The sequence below is a fragment of the Globicephala melas genome, chromosome 8 (assembly GCF_963455315.2).
Source record: "Globicephala melas chromosome 8, mGloMel1.2, whole genome shotgun sequence".
Classification (NCBI taxonomy): Eukaryota; Metazoa; Chordata; class Mammalia; order Artiodactyla; family Delphinidae; genus Globicephala; species Globicephala melas.
Window position 1 is genome coordinate 46,013,560 of NC_083321.1, and position 19,251 is coordinate 46,032,810.

The window sequence follows — 19,251 nt, forward strand, 5'->3', positions numbered from 1 at the left end:
GGAGATATGTACGAGACGTCTACAGCAGAATTCTTTGTAATAGTCCCAAACCGGAAACAACCCAAATGCCAATCAGTAGGAGAATAAATAATAAATTGCAGTATATTTATACAGTGGAATGCTATACAGTGTGGAAATCGACAACAGATATATTGATCAGTGTGTATGAATTTCACAAACATAAAGTTAAGTGAAAAAGAAAATAACAAAAGGGGCTTCCCTGGTGGCGCAGTGGTTAAGAATCTGCCTGCCAATGCAGGGGACGCGGGTTCGAGCCCCGGTCTGGGGAGATCCCACATGCCGTGGAGCAACTAAGCCCATGCACCACAATTACTGTGCCTGCGCTCTAGAGCCCACGAGCCACAACTGCTGAGCCCGTGTGCCACAACTGCTGAAGCCCGAGAGCCTAGAGCCCGTGCTCCGCAACAAGAAAAGCCAGTGCAATGAGAAGCCTGCACACTGCAACGAAGAGTGGCCCCCGCTTGCCACAACTAGGAAAGCCTGCACACAGCAACAAAGACCCAATGCAGCCAAAAATAAATAAATAAAATAAATAAATTTTAAAAAGAAAATAACAACAAAAAAACCATACTGGCAAAACTAAACTACATTGTTTAGGGATACAAATATAGGTGTTAATCATTTCCTTGCATTTCTGTAGTTTTACCGTGTAAGTCAGAACAGTGATCACTTCTAGAGTGGGAAAGGTGATTGGAGAAGGCACATGGGATTCTTCAAAGGTATAGATGGGCAATATTTTTTTCTTAATCTCGTTGATGGTTATGATAGTCTAATAGTATACACTCACATACACACATATATGTGTCTGTATATGAGATATATTTCACAATAAAAAATTAAAAATAGTAACACTGGAAAGAAATATGCCAAAGTGTTAAGAGTTGTTGCTTCTGCAGGGTAGGGGTGATATTTTTCCTTGCTCTTTAGATTCTTTTTTTTTTTTATAAATTTATTTTATTGATTTTTATTTTTGGCTGTGTTGGGTCTTCGTTGCTGCGCGCGGGCTTTCTCTAGTTGCGGCGAGTGGGAGCTGCTCATCGTCGCGGTGCGCAGGCTTCTCATTGTGGTAGCTTCTCTTGTTGCGGAGCATGGGCTCTAGGCACATGGGCTTCGGTAGTTGTGTCACGTGGGCTCAGTAGTTGTGGCTTGTGGGCTCTTGAGCGCAGGCTCAGTAGTTGTGGCGCACAGGCTTATTTTCTCCGTGACATGTGGGATCTTCTCAGTCTGGGGCTGGAATCCGTGTCCCCTGCACTGGCAGGCGGATTCTTAACCACTGCACCACCAGGGAAGCCCCTAGATTTTTATATGTCACAAATTTATAACATGATTAAATCTTCCTTAAGAACTTGGATTCAATATTCAGGCAGCTTTAGGTTCAAAGACCAGATTTGCTGCTTCTTTGCTGTGTGAATTTGGGCAAGTTACTTAAGTTCTCTGACCTCAATTTCCTTATCAGTAAATTGTGAAAAATAGTAATACTTCTCATAGAGTTATTAGGCTTAAATGAGATAATGTAATACTTAGTACAGTGCCTGGCACAAAGCTGCAATTATCATTATTCAGTGTGGTTTTTTGTTTTTGTTTTACAATGAGCACGTGAAAAATTTTACCTAAAAGTAAATTATTCCTCCTCAACTTTTCATTCCCTTGATGGATACTTTAGATATATTTCTAGGATTAAATGCTGAAAGGTTTGTTTAATAGGGTCAGTTAAGCAGTCAGAATCAGAGAATATCAGAGATGAGCATGACCAAAGGGTTTTATTCAACTCTTTTCATCTCATAAATGTAAAAACTGAATCTAGAGTGATGAAATCACTTGCCCAGGGTCAAATAGTGATTTCTGTGTTTTTATCTTCTTTGAAGAAGGCCCTCTACTATAACCTGACCTCAGTGGTGGAGAATAAATACACTCTTTATCTGTGGGTCTTACTCCCAGCCCAGCAGATATGCTGGGCAGTTGGCCACAACCCTCTCTAGTTGAATGTGATCTGGCTAACTGTGGGTGTCTAATCTTACCGACTGATTTCTTATAGACCAAGAGGATGCTGGTGGAGAAGATGGGCCGAGAGGCTGTGGAGCTAGGGCACGGGGAGGTGAACATCACAGGGGTGGAAGAGAACACCTTGATTGCCAGCCTTTGTGACCTCCTGGAAAGGATTTGGAGTCATGGGCTACAAGTGAAACAGGTAATGAATGTCTGGCCTCTCCCTGTTGAGCAGACTGTCTTCCTGTTTTTGCTTACTAGCTTTCCCACACTTTTCCAGCTGACTGGCTTTGAAGAATGGTGCATGGTGCTTTTGGAGTGAGACTTGAAATAGTTCAACAAATAAGTAAATAAATGTGACCCAAGCTATCTTCTTTAAAAATAAGCTTTATAAATCTGTGTATTTGTCAGACATTTTAAAAGTGGCATCTTTTTTCCTGCAAACAGAGCTGAAGGCCAAACTGATAGATCCTGTTTGGTGGCTGGTCCTAGTCTGGAGATGGAACACAAAAGAAAGAAAACTTGGAGCTCAGGAAGTACCAAATGTATTTTAAGGGTCCTTCACTATTTGTATTCCCAGTGGGAAAAGGTCTGTCATTAACATTTCTTTTATAAGCAGATAGCTTAACCTTCTAAAGATTTCAGAGAATACCAAAAAAGTTGAGTAAGTTTGATTTTTACTGCTCAATACCAAGAGAATCTCCTTATTTCAAAATACTGTACTTTGAATAACTAGGCAAGATGGACAGCTTACACTTTCATGCATTTTTAAATTTGAAAAGAACTTGAAAAGTTTTCAAAAGCAGTTTTATTATGGAAAAATTAGGAAATATATGTACGTATCCAGCAAATATTTATTTAGGGCCTGCAGTGTGCCAGGCACTGTTGTAGGTACTTGAGATACCTCAGTGAACAAAGCAGACCAAGATCTCTGCCCTCCTGGAGTTTTCATTCTCATGGGCATAGAGACAATCTACCTCATCTGTCCTTCAAAACATTTTTCTGTACACGTATGCCCATGTACAGCTGTATATTTAAAAATCCAACAGAACTGCAATGAGATACCTTTTCACATCTACTAGGATAGGTAAAATAAAGAAGACAGACAATAACAAGAGTTAGTAAGGATGCAGAGAAATTGGAACCTTCAGATATTGCTGATGGGAATGTAAAGTGGTGCAGCCTCTTTGGAAAACAATCTGGCAATTCCTTGAAATGTTAGAGTTATCATGTGACCCAGCAAGTCCACTTCTAGCTATGTACTCAAGAGAAAGGGAAACATGTCTATGTAAATATGTGTATGAAAATGTTCATATTCCTAGCAGCATTATTCTAATAACCAAAAGTTGGAACAACCCAAATGTCCATAAGCTGGTGAATGGATAAACTGAATGTGGTGTATTCATACAGTGGAATATTTTTCAGCAATAAAAGGAATGAAGTGTGGATACATGGTACAATATAGATGAAATTTGAAAACATACTAAGAGGAAGAAGTCAGTCACAGAAGACCACATAGTATATGATCTCATTTCTATAAAATGTCCAGAACAGGCAAATCCATAGATAGAAAGTAGATTAGGGGTTGCCACAGGCTAGGGAGGGATAAGGAGTGACTGCTAATGGGTTTTTTGGGGTGGTAAAAATCACCTAAAATTAGGTAGTGGTGATGGTTGCACAACTCTGTGACTATACTGAAACAGATTTTTTTTTTTGGTACAGAACTTTGTACACTTTATAAGTGTTGCGGTCCAGGGATTATAACCTGGCTCCCTGGTCTCTTCCATCGTGTACCCGATTGCGATCAAATTCACTCTCAGAGGGTGATCTTATCACCCCTCTCTGAATCAATCCTTTATTATTGGTTGTTTGAGTTATTTGATTTTTCTGATTTTTTGGCCACGTCACTGAGCAACTACCCATTTTCTGATTTTTGGGGCACGTTACTGAGCAACTACCCATAGTATCTGCTTAGAAAGTAGAGAGAACCCAAACCGCAGTTTTTGCTGCTGGCCTCCTAGGTTTTGTTATTAGCTGCCTGCCGCAAGTCCTCATAAAAACCTGTTATCCTCACCATTCTCTTTGGCTTTCGGTGACATTTTCCGAGGACATGGACTTTCTCCTTTAGTATATTTTCTGACAATTAAAGGTGAGGTTTGTTTTTATCATACTGTTTTTGTACCTGCTGCCATTTGAGGACTGGTAAATGAAAAGGGGTTGTTTCTCATCTTTCATGCATGTGACATTCTTGGAGAATCTGGTGCTATATACTGTGTGGCCACGTTCCCAAATGGGTAGTGGGACTGTATTGAATCTTGCAATCCCAATCAGCCCCTTTGCAAAAGAGGAAAAGAATAATCCATGTCTCTTGAACTAGAAAACCCCCAGTGCCCTGTCACTAGGTTTCAGCCCAGCTGCTGCTCTCTCACTCTTGCCCTGGCTCTCCGTCCTCACCAGTGCAATCACTGAGCACCCGGGCGTCCTTCTGGCACAGTGGCCTGGTGTTGCTCTTGCCTTTGGCTCTTCGGTATCATTGCATGTGAGGACTCTCTGGTGACCAGCTGTACTTTACTTCCAGACAGTTCTGTTAAGGGAGGCTGCTTTCCTCGTCTGCCCAGATTTTGGGGATACAGTGATGAAAAAGGCTGTCTCTGCCTTTTTAGGGGCCTATGCTATGGTTTCAGTAAATGGATGGATGAATGGGTTTCTAGAAGTTGTATTACTAAATCAAAGAGCATGAATATTTTAAGGTCTCGTATTGTCTTCTACATACATTGTATTAATATACCAGTTAGTAACAGTTTAGGAGTAGTCTCATTGATGTTGTTGAACAGCTGTTTTCTCAAACGTTTGGTAATTCAGTGAATTTAAAAAAATGGTCTTGTCTAGTTTTAACTTGTGTGACTTTTAAAAAACTGCCATTGGGGTTGTTGGGTTTTACGTTGGTTAAATCTTGTAGGAAAGCCAAACTTACAGCAAGTTTATGTCAACAGCTTGCTGATCTATAGATGAGGGGTTTTTTTCCATTCAAATGCTTGATTTTTTTCCCCCCAAAACAGATCAAGTTGGAGGTTAAGAATAAAACAGATCCTCAATATCCTCAGGGGGAAAATCTTGAGACCTTAAATCCTCACATTCATTCCAGAGAATAAAATTTTCTTCAGAAAATATAACTTCAGAAGTTAAATGCTCTCTTCCAGAAGCAGCCATATAGCCTCATTATTAACAGCAATGGTTCTAATATTAGATATACTTAAGCTTGCCCAACATTCTACTTCCTAGCTGTGTGATCTTTTACAAGTTACTTAGTCTTTCTGATCCTCAATTTGCTCTTTTCTAAAGAAAATGGGGATAGAGGTACCTACCTTTTAGGACTGTTGAAAGCATTAAACAGAGTATTGTATTTTAAACATATAACATAGTGCTTAGTTCATAGAAAAATTCAAGACATGGTAGCTTCTGTGCTTATTATTACTCTTACTTTTATGAAATACAGAAACTAAGTGACTTATAAAATGATCATAATAAATCCTACTATTAAAACAAACTTATACTACATTTATATTATATCAACTATATAGGAACATTTACCATGAATCTGAAATAAAGTTTTTAATCCCATAACAAGGGTCACTGTGTACTGAAGGATGACTAGAAAGAGACAAAGCAGTTGCTGGGTGACCAGCTAGGCTTATTCACTATGTAGGCAAATTGCTTCCTTATGTCAGGCTTGAGAATGCTGTTCAGATTTGTGCCTTGGTAAAATGACAAATCACTGCGTGTCTCCAGCAGTTTAAACTGCAGCTTTTATATTTTCAAATGCCAAGGTTCTGCTGTGTCGACTATAGTATATCTCAGATTTGCAGTTAAGTACCGACCTCCTTTCCTGCAGGCTTCTTCAAAGTACCTTCCACAGTAAATCCCCATCCTTGTGATGACTTACCCTCCCTAGGCTGCACTAAGGGCAGGAATGCCTTTAAATATTTTAGGAAATTCGGGAGCTGTCACAGAATCTCGTAGGCTCGGTATCCATTCCTCTGTGCAAAAGCCATCATGCACTACCCAAGCTGACCTTCAACCAACAGACCATTTAGAGATTGATAGGTTATTTGCTTTTTTCTTTCTTATCCACTGGTCCATTCCCAGGCTCTTTTTTGGCCATGTCCTTCCTATTCCCAGTGGGGGATCATTTCTTTTTCTGTTCCCTTCCATTCTTCTTTATATTTCTCCTGGATTTTAGTAAGGGGATATATATTTGTATACATTGCATCTGGGTGTACATCGAGATAACAAATAGGACAGATACTTTTTAGCAAAAGCGCATATCTATATGTTCAAATTATCTCTGACTCTGCTCACTAGATGCCTTGCCCTTAGAAATCTAAACTGATAGATATTTCTCCCTTGCATTGGTTCCAGGGGAAATCAGCCTTGTGGTCCCACCTGTTACATTATCAGGAAAACCGGCAGAGAAAACTCACATCAGGAAACCTCAGTACCTCAGGTAAGATGGTCTCTGCACCATTGGCCAAACTCCCTCCACTTACTTTCCCATCCCTCACTGAAGTGATCATCTGTAGCAGACTGTTCCATGTCAATGAAGTCTTTACTCTGTAATGTTTATGCCACAGGGCTCTCTGAACCACAGAGCATGCCAAAACCATGGGGTTTGCTTTTATTATGTGTTTCTATACACTTGATCAGTGAGATAGAAGATTTATATCAGCAAGAGGCCAGTCTTAGAATAAATTTGGGTTTTAAATGAATTTGGATTGATACTGATGTCCTGTGTTTAGAGTGTTTTCAGAGTCTTTCGTTTTATTTCTCTGAGATGAACATTGAGATGATCTATCCTATCAGTTAAGAGAGCCTGTTTGTCAGTGTCCTGCCTTGGAACTGCTCAAAGTCAAGGCCTGGTGTGCATGATCCCTTCCATTTGCTTTCTGTTTATATTTAATAAAAATATCAGAGTTGGCAGGGACCCCAGAAATCATCTAGTCCAGCCCCCTTTTTTTACAAGAGGAGGAAACTGGGATCCAGAAAGGAATTTAATTTACTCAAGATCACACAGTGAATTGATAGAAGAGGCCAGATTAGGAGCCAGGCCTCTTGTCTCCTGGTCTACTGTTCTTTATAACATCCTGCAGTGTCCCTTCCAGGACAGTCTCCCTCCTTCCTTTTCTTCTTGGCAGCATCTCCCCTTCATACCATCCTTCATTCTCCTCTCTCTGCCAGGGAGTTTGTTTAACTTTCTTAGATGTTTTTGTCCTAATGGTAAAGATAAGTTTAAGTGGGGGCGAAAAGGTAGGCATATACTCAGTGTTGTCTTTGGCCTTGAATTAGTTGATCTCAGCTAGCACTGAACATGGGGAAAACAGTGGGCAAAAAACTAGGTACAAAAGCTCCCAAAGTAGCCTCATAAGGAGTTTTTTGTCCACTTTCTGAGTATGAGAGCAGAGTCTTCTCAGGAAAGCTGTAGAATTTATTGCCAAGGGATAAACTGTAGCCAAAAATTATCAGCCGCTGAATGATGAAGATACTAATTTTAAATGTTGGGCCAAACATGAGGATATAAAGGTGTTGTATCTAGAGGTCCTAAGCATTCTGGATCATGTTCTTTACATATTCCCTTGGCTCTTTTGTAGTCCATTTTGAGGCAAGAGCAGGACATGCGTAGTAGATCCTAGTGGAAGCAGTGCTTCCATGGATTATGATGAGAACACACTGGATTAGGAGCCAGAGGATCTGTGTTCCTTCCAGTCCTGACTTTGCCACTTGGTGATTGGGGCAAAGCAGCTAACCTCTCTGAATTTCAGTTTCCTCCTCTGTGATACCGTCCATGGCTATCTTATAAGTTGTTAGAGAATTAAGTGAGATAATATGCATAAAAGTATAAAATTTGATACCTGGTAGGTACTTAATATTCATGAAATGATTGATCAAAGTGTTACCAAAGTAACCCCAGCTTTTTTCTGTAGATATTTGTGATTTGAGATAAGAAGGGTAGTCAGCTATTTGGGTATACAGATCTCTTTGGACTTAACCAACTTTTTGTTCTAGGAATATTTCTTGATTCAGAACGGAGGAAGTCTGATGCCAGCTCAGTCATGCCTCCCCTGAGAATCTCCCTCATTCAAGATATGAGGTCAGTCTGGGCTCATTTGTAATAAGCCACTAAAATCCTGTTTTCAGTTGCTGCTTAGGTGTCCACTTTATTTATTTATTTATTTTTGGCTACGTTGGGTCTTCGTTGCTGTGCGCAGGCTTTCTCTAGTTGTGGCGAGCGGGGGCTACTCTTCGTTTTGGTGCGCGGACTTCTCATTATGGTAGATTCTCTTGTTGCAGAGCACGGGCTCTAGGTGCATGGGCTTCCATAGTTGTGGCATGCAGGCTGAGTAGTTGTGGCGCACGGGCTTAGTTGCTCCACAGCATGTGGGACCTTCCCGGACCAGGGCTTGAACCTGTGTCCCCTGCATTGGCAGGTGGATTCTTAACCACTGCACCACCAGGGAAGTCTGAGGTGTCCACTTTAAATAGCAGGGTCTCAGTGACCTGGGCTTCTACAGTGTCTCATTTAACCAGGAATCCCTCCTCATTGGTCCTGTGCTTCATGATGCATTTGTAGAGCTGTACAAGCAATTGTGTTTCCTGACATTTTTGGAGAATTACACCAGAGTATTTCAAGGCCTGAGACCTCTGGGGTTAGCCTTGCTTTTTAAGAGCTGTACTGGCTTCCTCCCAAGCCCCCCCAAATTATGCTGAGTCTATCTGGCAAAGTTACATGGAAGCTCAGGATTTAGAGAACAAGAGAGATGGACTCTCTCAGGATGCAGTAGGGCTTCCTGGCCAGGCTTCCTTTGGTGGTACAGGGGAGGTATTGATAGTGAGTTCATCTCCCACCCTATCCTCCACTCCCCTTTTCCCATTCCCCCTTCAGGCACATCCAGAACATTGGGGAAATCAAGACTGATGTGGGAAAAGCCAGAGCATGGGTGCGACTGTCCATGGAAAAAAAGTTACTTTCCAGACACCTGAAGCAGCTTCTCTCAGACCATGAGCTCACCAAGTAAGGCCACTCCACTTGGAGTATAACCAGCTCCTGGGAATGGCGGGAGGGATTGGAAACCCCCGTGGGAAGGGAAGGGTATTCAGTATATCATTACTGCTGAATTCAGCTAAACTCAAATTGCATATGAAGGTTTTGCAGCATTTCTTCTTTTTTCTTTTCTTTGTAGAACACTGTTGTACACTTACACTGCAATATTTTTTATATTTTCCTGTAGATGAATTAACTCTTTTGGCGCTGCTTAACACAGCACATTTGTTTTAGTAGGAACATTCAGACATAATCAGTTGACTTCATGCTCTCTAACTTAGTTCTTTTTTTTTTTCCTAACTTAGTTCTAAAGGCCTGGATTCTTCGGGCCTCTAGCCACAGCCACTCCAGGAAGCAGTGGTCCTCCCTTTTGGCTGTTGGTTTCTCTTCTGGGACTTACTATGGTTTATCCAGGCTCTTTCAGCCATTGGTCAACCAATGAGCTCTTGCTGTGCTCTACCTTGGATCAGTTCCCGTAAAGAAGATGGGAGGACTTTTCTTGTTTTGGTGATATATTCTTCCTGAAGTTTTTGGTGATGTAACATTTCTTCTTCTCTTTCTTTATCTGTAGAAGAATAATTCTGTTATATCTGTTCTCCCTACCTTCTTGATCTATATCCCCGCCCCCCCCCAAATAGCTTTCTTACAGACGTAGTGAGAAGGATGGAATCCTCATTGGATACCTCAGAGTTTTGGGGGGTCCTCCTCTCCTTGTGGCACTCAAGTGATCTGTATACCTGTTGGGCATAGGGCATTTTCTTGGTCTCTTTCCTGTCTTGAGGAGGAAAGGATTGGAGAATTAAAAAGAAACTTCTAAGATATACCCTATATCTTTTGTTCTCTCCTGAGCCTAGGCCAGCCCAGAGTAACCAGGTCCTTGCTCTTCCTCACTCCTAGGAACCGCTAAATCTACAGTTCCCTTCTCTTGATTTTATATCCTTTGCATTCATTCCATACCCTAGTTACTAGAGCAGGAGTGGGGAGGAAGGCTGTCTCCCTTCTCTGCCTCTCAGTTACCACCTCTCTGTCTTTTCCTATATATAATATGTTTGGTTCTTTCTTCATTGGCAAGCCTATTGGGCATTTTTCTTTTTGGCATTTCCTTGGGCATCTTTTCATGGTATCCTTTATTATGTGACTTCCCTGTGGACAATAAAGCAGAGAAGTGGACCTTGGGGAAATTTTGTGTAAGTGAATTGATTAAACCTGAAGAATCTGTTTTTATTTAAAGTGAAAATGTAATTTTTTAGACTTTATTGTGTGTTTAAACCACAGCAAGAAACCAGTTTCAAAATCTTGATAGATTAGAGAGCTCACTTTGAGAGGTTACAAAATAACAACTCTTAAAGTGCTTACATTTGGTTCCCTTTAGTGGTGAAAAGGTTTAGGAATAATATTTGAAGATTGGAAGGACAACTAAAAGAGAACAAGTGAACATTTAAGCCTGGAGTTTGGAAGGGAATTGTTTGCATACCAGATTCTAGAGGACAGTTGTGTGTCCTGGGAAAATCTGTGGCTGTGTGGGCACTAGGGGCTGACAGGGCAGAAGTGATTCCTGTTGGCCGGTGTGGGCATCGTCTGTCAGGAGATGCTGCAAGTTGGCAGGAGGACATGGCAGAGAGGTAGCCAAGAGGGAGTCAAGCCCAGGATCTTTATGAAGGTCTAGGGCAGTGGATAGGTCTAGGGTCTGTGAACTTAAGGGCCTAGGCAGGAGCAAACAGGGCACAGACTTTGGTGAGGAGACTAATTTTGGTTTCTTTAAACTGTAGCCCTGATAGAGGACAAAAGCTTAGAATTTACTCCAGTGAGTATAAAATGAGAGTTTTGCTGCCACAGATTGCGTTTTGGGTGGGATATAGGGAGAGAGAAAGGTGTACTTCATCAAAACCTACCTACTACTCCATCCTACCCTCTCTCACCTTTCTCCCAAGTTTCCTTAAAGCTCTAGCCACATCAAACCCCTCACACTTCTCAGGATGTGTTCAGCCCTTTCAGGGCCTAGTCAGAAGTCTTCTTTGCCAGAGTTTGCCTAGACTACCCAGAGACTTAGTCCATTCCTCCTCCAGGCACCCATAGCATTTGTTACAGTATTTGTTCATTCCTTTTTTTTTTTTTTTTACCACTGGTGGTCTGTGTTATCATTATCCATTTGTTTTCCACTTATTAAAATTTGCTTTCATTGGAGGCATGAACCATGTACCTCTCCCAATACTCCTTCTCCCTACCTCGGTTCACACTTTGGAGTTCGTGTGACTCCTTGCTTAACTTTACCTCCCACATATACATTTCAGGTCCTTAGCCGCTGTTCCATCTGTCTCCTTATTTACTTCCACTCCCTAGGTTTCATCCTCATGCCCCTTTCACCCTTCAGCTGTACTAAATTCAAATTTCTTGAAGTTGGTTATGGCTTTCCCTTTACTTCTAAGAAACATATTACTTGTAGGGCAGATTACAAACTCTTTAGCCTGAATATTTAGGGCCTGCCTTCGTTTTACCCTAGCCATACTTTTCAGTCTCATTGCTAACTGATCACTTCTCTGAGCCCTCAACTCTAGCCAAACTGGCTTTTATACCCTGTCCTTCTCCTTCTTCTACAACCCCTGTCTAAATTTGTGCCGTCCTTCAGGCCCTCCTGTTCTAGGACCATCGAAACTTCTGGGTCTTTAAATTCCCAGAGAGTGCCTTTCATTTGGCAACTCATTATGTCTTATACTGTGGCCTTTATCAGATTTATTCATCTAGACTGTATGTGAGGATAGGTGCTTCCCTCTCCAGCACCTGCACAGAGTAGGTTTTGGTTGGTGAATTTTCCTACCTTATAAACTGTCTAGGTAGAACCTCACAGGTCTACTGAATCCCATACCTCTCTGGCATGGTGACTGCAGTCTGGGCAGGCAGGACAGGGACCTTCCTTTGTTCTCTGTGTGTTTCTTGTGCTGGGGGCCTCTGTGTTTGGCTCTCTGTGTCCCTGCTACTTGGGGAAGGTACCATTGCTGTGCAGGCCCAGAGGCCTGCAGTGTCAGGCAGAGGGGTTGGCCTTTGATGAGTGAGCAGTGGATGAGGGGTGGGGATGGGAGGAAATTTGAAAAGAGGGGAAGGACATCGTCTACACAGCTCTTCGTTGCCTATGACCTGGATCATTCCATTCCTTGCCTCTGAAGCTGTCCTCAGCTTACATTCATGTTCAGAGCAGTGTTCTGACTTGTGGATCTCAGGTCTGCTGAGGGTCAGAGACTAGCTCTGGTAACAACCTCCTGCTGTTGCTACTCCTACACCATACACTGGGGTGTATGGGCCCTATAGAAGCCCTCAGGTTAGGAAAGAAGATCCCATGACGTCTGACACTTTACATTATAGTAACGTCAACTCTTGGACACAGGTGGAGTTTGGTTTTTGTTGTTCCTGCTGTAGCTAAAGCCACTTTCCCTCTAGCCTTCAGTTGGAGTAGCTGGCTTTGTTCCTTTTTTCGGTGGCCCTAAAGAGCTTGAGGCTTGACTCACATTCTTCCCTTAGCTGTGTCCTTCCAGAACTGAATAATTCTAGCCTCTTATCCCTCCTTTTGTCTGGGAGACTGATGTATTGCCTCTTCTCCGACAGAAAGTTGTACAAGCGCTATGCCTTCCTGCGCAGTGATGATGAGAAGGAGCAGTTCCTCTATCACCTCCTCTCTTTCAATGCCGTCGATTACTTCTGCTTCACCAACGTCTTCACAACTATCCGTGAGTAGCCCTGTGCTCCCCACTAGCCTTCCCAATGCCAGTCTTCATGAGCCTGTCTGAGGCTAACTTACTGTCCCCTTTTTAAAGAAAGATTATCACTTGTACTTTCTTCTGTGGGGAGAGGTGTACTTGCCCTCCTTGGAGGTTGTATTTTCTCTCAGGCTTCTTACTCTTGTTCTGAACTAGGGAGCTGAGCGCTTTTGGCCATTGTGTTGTTACTGTGGTCCTGGGTGCTGGGGGCCTAAGGTGGAGTGGGGTGTGGGGGGTGAAGTTCACTGCCCTCCCTGCACACCTGTAAAGAAACCTCCCTCTTGTTTTGGGCTGAGAGAGTCATTCAGCATTACAGAAAGTTTCAGAGTAGCCCCCAGGGAACAACAACTCTTCCTGAAGTAGCAGAAAAAACTCCAGATGGCAGTGGGAGGTTTGGGTCCAGGCCCTGTTCTGCCCTAACTCATTATGGATCTGTGAGCAGTGTCTACTCCTGCAGTGGGGCTTGGTCTCCCTATTTGCAGAGCGAGGAAGAGGGTTTAAAATGGTCTAAGGAAGGCCCTTGGAGCCTCAACTTTCTTTGGTGCTAGGATGCTTTGTTTGGTGGGGGGTGGTCTGAATTTGCCCCATGACTAGTTGTTTGGCCAGTGACTCAGCAGCTTCAGCAGTGGTGGACTCTTGTTCTATATGACACCCATCCTCCCTCTCAGAGAAAAGGGTTGTAGGCTTCAGTGGAAGCAGCACTGGACTGGAATATAGGAGACCTGGGGGAAACTATTTCCCTCTCAGTTCCTCAGAAAAGGCATTGTGATACCTGCCTGGCCTCTCTGGAGATTGTTATTAGAGTCCTTGAGATGATAGATAGAAAAGTGCTCTGAAAAGCAATTCAGTGCAGTGTTGAGTTAGTGATATTGTTTAAGGAACAGGTTTACTTAGCTCTGAGCTTGCAGATGGGCTTGGATTTGGATGTTTGGGTGATAACCCTGGGAGGAGTGAGATTGAGGGGAAGATTGGCTAATATTCTAAGCCAGCCAGAGACTGGGTCCTCAGGACCTGCTGCTCCAGGCTATGTACCAGGAACCCCAATCATGCCAACACACCTGGGGCAGGTCAGGGCCCTCTCAGGTATGGGAGGGATTCCCGATCCCCTCCAATGCCTTTGTGGCTTCCCCTAAACAGTGATTCCTTACCACATCCTGATCGTACCGAGCAAGAAGCTGGGGGGCTCCATGTTCACCGCCAACCCATGGATCTGCATCTCGGGAGAACTGGGTGAGACACAGATCCTGCAGATTCCCAGGAATGTGTTAGAGATGACCTTCGAGGTACGTGTTATCTGGTGACCACAGCCCCAGGCTCTATGGGTATCTGAGTTTCAACAGCTACTTTGGGAAGCTTTCTCCAGCGTTTTAGAGGCCTTGCTCTATGCAGTGTTACGCTTCAGCACAGCTGACCTGTCAAGATGATCAGAGGCCAGAGCCAAGGGTTGACCTGAGGACGGGGGAACCTGCCCTGTCTAAGTGGTTTCTGGCTGGAAGGCACCCATCTGGACTTGCATACCTCCTTGTCCATGGTGTATTGAAAAACCCCCAAGAATTCTTTCAGCTGCTGAGCCCAAATGTTCACAGAGAGCTCAGACTGCTCTGCCATTTCCAGAGCCTTCTGCTCCCAGGTCCTAGTCTTCTTCCAGGTAGTGTCTCTTTCTTTCTTGGCATCATGCCTCATGAGGTAGTACTATACTGCCAGCTTTGGCAGTAGGTGGAGCCATGAGCTCTGCCCCTGCAGATACTGGGGGGCCACGTTGCAGGGAGCCAGTCAGATGTGTGCCTCTGAGGAGTGTGGCGCTTTTCTTCTGTTTTCTTGACCTACCCCATCTTCTTTGTTTGGCTGTTCTCTCACAGTACCAGAACTTGGGGAAGCTCACTACGGTGCAGATAGGCCATGATAACTCTGGGCTGTATGCCAAATGGCTTGTTGAGTATGTGATGGTCAGGAATGAGATCACCGGACATACCTACAAGTAAGTGTTCCCTCAGCTATGCCCAGAGACAGTGGGGCTAGGTGTACCACCAGGGGCTGTGTTTGATGCTTGGGTATGTGGGGTTCTCAGGGAGACCTTTTAGGTTGTGATAGGCGGAGGCAACTTCCTGTTTGGCTCTGCCTCATGCCCTGAAAAGAAATAGAAGGAGGGCTTTACAAGTGAAGGTGTATGACATCGCTGTGCACAGGTTCCAGGCCACCTGTCACTCGGGTGGCTTCCCTGATGCCGCACGGTGGGATGAGGAGCAGGGCCTTGAGGATCCCCAGCCCGGTTTCAGAGCCTGTCCTCAGGGATTGGCTTTTTGATGGCCTTTACTGATCAGGGACGCTGAAGGAGCTGGCAGTTCTGACAGGCTATTGCCTGACCCTCAGGTTCCCGTGTGGCCGGTGGTTGGGGAAGGGCATGGATGACGGAAGCCTGGAGCGGGTCCTAGTCGGGGACCTGCTCACATCCCAGCCTGAGGTGGACGAGAGGCCATGCCGGACCCCGCCCCTGCAGCAGTCTCCCAGCGTCATCCGGAGGCTCGTTACCATCTCACCCAACAGCAAGCCCAGTAAGTGGGAGATGGGGCCGGGCCCTCATGTTGCCCTGCCTGGGGAATGGGCAGATTTCTGGAAGTACTGATAAGGGAGCCCAGATTCCCCGCAGCCTGTGCAGCTGCCTCAGGAACCACCTCTGCCGACAAAGACAAAGCAGCCCCAGGCATTTGTCACCCTCCTCTCATGAATCAGTTGTGGGGGGTTGGCACTCTTGTTAGAGGACTGGAAGGAGAGGGGAGAGCTCCTGGATCCTGGCCTGGGTCCTCTGTGCTATTTGTATGTGCCCCTATAGAGGAGACGGGTTTACTTTCTGCCCTTCCCCTTCCTGGTTCCTGAGCTTTACTGTCAAGTCTTGGCACTCTTTTGGTTGCCAAAAGTTCCAGAGCAAAGTGGAGAAGAAACTTGACCAGCATCTTCTGGAGACAGAACTCTAAGATCCTAGCTTTTGCTTTTTGTCCCAAGATTTTAGGAAGAGCTAGCTCAGCAAAGTTGGGTGGGCAAGAGCCACTCTTCCCAGGGTCCAAGCTGCCCTACCTCTCCTGTGGGTCTTCTTATGTCCTCAGTCTTTTGCTCAGTCAACTAAGTACTGTTAACCTGAGACTGGATATCTGCTTGATTTTTATCAGAGCTGAACACTGGGCAGATCCAGGAGTCCATCGGTGAGGCAGTCAATGGCATCGTGAAGCACTTCCATAAGCCTGAGAAAGAGGTGAGCCTCCCTGCCCTCCAACCCAGGGCCTTATATTGAGTAAGAGAGAATAATCTTGTTCCAGGCCCATGTGCTGTGGACAGCCCAGCACATGGAGTGTGTGCCTCAGTGAGTTTGAGATTCAGCAGATTCCTTTCTCTGGGGGCCTGTGCCTAGGGTTGCCCTGTTTTCCTTACTCACTGACAACCCAGCAGAGTCCCTGGGTCTCCAATGGACAGTGTATTTCTGTCCTCTTCTGAAATTGTCTGGGTCTCCCTGAACATTGGCCACATGGGCTTTGTCCCCTGCTGGGGGCCCAGAACCATCATCTGTTCATTCAATAGCTATTTACTGAGAACTGCTCTAAGTCAGGCCCTGCCAGGTGCTGGGGAGACTAGACAAGGTCCCTGCATGTCTTTTGCTGCCCTCCCAGGTGTGGGCAGTGGGCTGGGGATGCAGTGGTGGGAGGGCATCTTGGCTGAGGCAAGCCTGGCATTCTCTCCTGTTTCCTTATATAGCGAGGTAGTCTTACGCTGTTGCTTTGTGGAGAATGTGGCCTTGTCTCGGCCCTGGAACAGGCTTTCCAGCATGGATTTAAATCACCGCGGCTCTTCAAAAATGTCTTCATTTGGGATTTCTTGGGTGAGTTGGGCTAGGGTGTGAGGGTGGGAAAAGCATGCAGAGACATGGGGGAATCATCAGCATAATGTGGGTGCTGACCACTGGGGTCTGAGGTACAGAAGCTAAATCAGGTGACTCTCAGGTTAGATGTGTTTGTTTGCCCTGGCTTTTCTCGGAGGTAATAACAGAAGCCCTCCCACCCTTCGCCCCTCATCTCCTGAGAATTGGACAGGAAGGGTTCTTTCCAGGCATCTGTCATATATAATACAGGCTTAGTCATGACTCCTCACACTTCCTGCTCGTAGGTCCAAAAGACCAGTTGCATTGGAGTCCAAGCCCTGTGTTACACCCCCTTGGAGCATTTGATGCAAGAAGCTTCTCCCTCAAGAGTTTTGTTGAGAAAGGACCATCTTTATATCAAGGGCCACATAAAGAAATTTAAAATACAGAGATAGGGAACATAAGGATCATTTTTTATTTTTATTTTTTTTTAAAGTACCAATTGTTTTAATTTATTCAAAGTGAAAATAAATATCCATATGGAACATTTTATAAAGTAAATGGTTTCAAAATAAAACATAAAGACAAAATGGCCAGTTAAACCATACTATCAAAGTGAATGAAACACAAATTTTCAAATTTTCAAAAATTTTCAAATTTTTCAAACTAAATATACATAGTCTCTCTCATTTTCAGTTGAAGATGCAGTGTTGAACGTTGGTCAGTCATGTGTGATTTTTAGGATGCCTTTAGAATTGAAGTCTGAGACCACAACTAACAAAAAGCAAGCACTTGGCTGCTTCACAGCAGGATGCAGCTTCCTCTTTCTCAGCAGAATTCCAGACATTCATAAGGATCATTTTGAAATGTGACCAGTGGCCTCAGAGCACTCATGTTATTCCTACTAAGTTACTTGTGTTGACACGGAGGTAGGCCTGTGGCAAGTGGCCTACAGGACAGTCAGGGACAGGTTGGTTTTGAGAGCCTTTGTCACTGGCAGGCTTGTCTCCTCTTCACAGAAAAAGCACAAACCTATTACGAGACTTTGGAGCAAAATGAACTTGTTCCTGAGGAAAACTGGCATACGAGGGCCCGGAACTTCTGCCGTTTTGTCACTGCGATCAACAATAATCCCCGGAACATTGGCAAGGATGGCAAGTTTCAGATGCTGGTGTGCTTGGGAGCCAGGTACTGCAGCCTCATGGCCCAGTGTACACACAGCCAGCCCTGAAGATGGTGCTGGAGGCCCAGTGTGGTGCGGGGGTGGGGAGTGGCTAATGGCCAGGTGCCCTTGGGCAGGTGAGGCCTTGGTAGAGGCCCTTACTTTTCTTCATGCGCCACGCGTGTGTGTGTGTGTGCGTGTGAGAGAGAGGGGTAGGGTTGGGATGAAAGTGTGTGTGTAACTGGGGAGGAGGGGCCACATTTTGATGCGAAGGAATAAAACTGTCTCCCTGACAAAATTTGAAAGTAGAGGGTATATATCTAGTAATTTCTTTAACAAACATTTGAATGTGCCAGGCCTCATGGAAGGTGTGGGAATAGAGCTGAATAAAATACGGTCTCTACCATTTAGAAGTTCACCTGTCCTGATTATTTAGTACAAGGCAGAAGTTTGGGAGAGTTCAAAAAAGTACGCATTCGTAAAGTTTGCTGAAAATGTAGAGGAGAAGGATCAGAGGAGGCTCAGGGAGTAGGTGGTATTTGAGGTGAGCCTTAACGGGAGGGTAGACGTGAGGAGGGAGCTTGAAGCAGACAGAACTAACAGAGAGGCCCTAAAGGAAGCAAAGCATGTGGGGTCAGGAAATAACAGGTGGAATGTGGGAAGGAAACACTTTAAGGGATAGGGGCCATGAGGAGCTGGGACAGAGTTGATTTTTAATCAGGGGACTGAAATGATAGTGATTTGATATCATGGATGGTATTCATGGGCAAAATTGTTAGGGGTTATTCCAGTGGGTCAGGTGAGAGCACGAAGCCCAGATAAACAAGGCAGTTTTTATTTAGGCCGTGCAAGGGAGGGAGTTAGCATAGTGGTTAAAAACAGATTCAGGAACCAGATTCACCAGGTTCACATCACAGATCAGCCACTTACTAGCTGTGTGCTCTTGGACAAGCTGCTTAACCTCCATCAACCTCACTTTCTTCATCTGTAAAGTGGGGATAATAATAGCACCGATAGCACCTACCTCACATCATGGGGTTGTCATGAAGGTTAAATCTCTTATAATGGTGGCTGGCACATGCTGAGTGCTATGTGGATGTCAGCTTGCAGTGTTATTCCTGGTGGTGGTCGCTGTGGGGAGGAGCGATGATCTAGGAGAGATTGGCTGTTGAGATGGAGGAAGTGCTGCTGACAGGACATGGTGTCTTGTTGGTGGGGTTGTCTGGGGGGCTAGAGGGGGAGGCGGAGCAGGCCTTCTGGCAGATGACAGGGCCTGTTTGGGTCAGGTTGGGTTGGCATCCCTAGGGCTCGGTAGCCCACAGTGGGGGCCTTTTAAAGCTATGTAAGACATCTTCGCCAAGTGCTCTTAGGGGAGGGAAAGGGGGCTGCG

At 44.6% G+C, this 19,251-nt stretch overlaps 1 protein-coding gene across 4 annotated transcripts in view; it reads left to right on the forward strand.

Annotated features, from left to right (window-relative positions):
• Positions 1-19,251, forward strand: part of DENND5A (DENN domain containing 5A) — a 106,630-nt gene that overhangs the window by 86,228 nt on the left and 1,151 nt on the right. For 2 of the 4 annotated variants that reach the window (XM_030831337.3, XM_060303527.2), the window contains 11 exons: positions 2,057-2,209; positions 6,427-6,511; positions 8,068-8,152; positions 8,945-9,073; positions 12,701-12,822; positions 13,990-14,135; positions 14,712-14,830; positions 15,223-15,404; positions 16,017-16,099; positions 16,597-16,720; positions 17,719-17,887. In XM_030831337.3, coding sequence (XP_030687197.1) covers positions 2,057-2,209; positions 6,427-6,511; positions 8,068-8,152; positions 8,945-9,073; positions 12,701-12,822; positions 13,990-14,135; positions 14,712-14,830; positions 15,223-15,404; positions 16,017-16,099; positions 16,597-16,720; positions 17,719-17,887 — 1,397 coding nt within the window. Of the gene's footprint in view, positions 1-2,056; positions 2,210-6,426; positions 6,512-8,067; positions 8,153-8,944; positions 9,074-12,700; positions 12,823-13,989; positions 14,136-14,711; positions 14,831-15,222; positions 15,405-16,016; positions 16,100-16,596; positions 16,721-17,718; positions 17,888-19,251 lie in introns of those variants that run through there. The other 2 variants (XM_070046146.1, XM_060303528.2) reach the window with 2 other exon arrangements.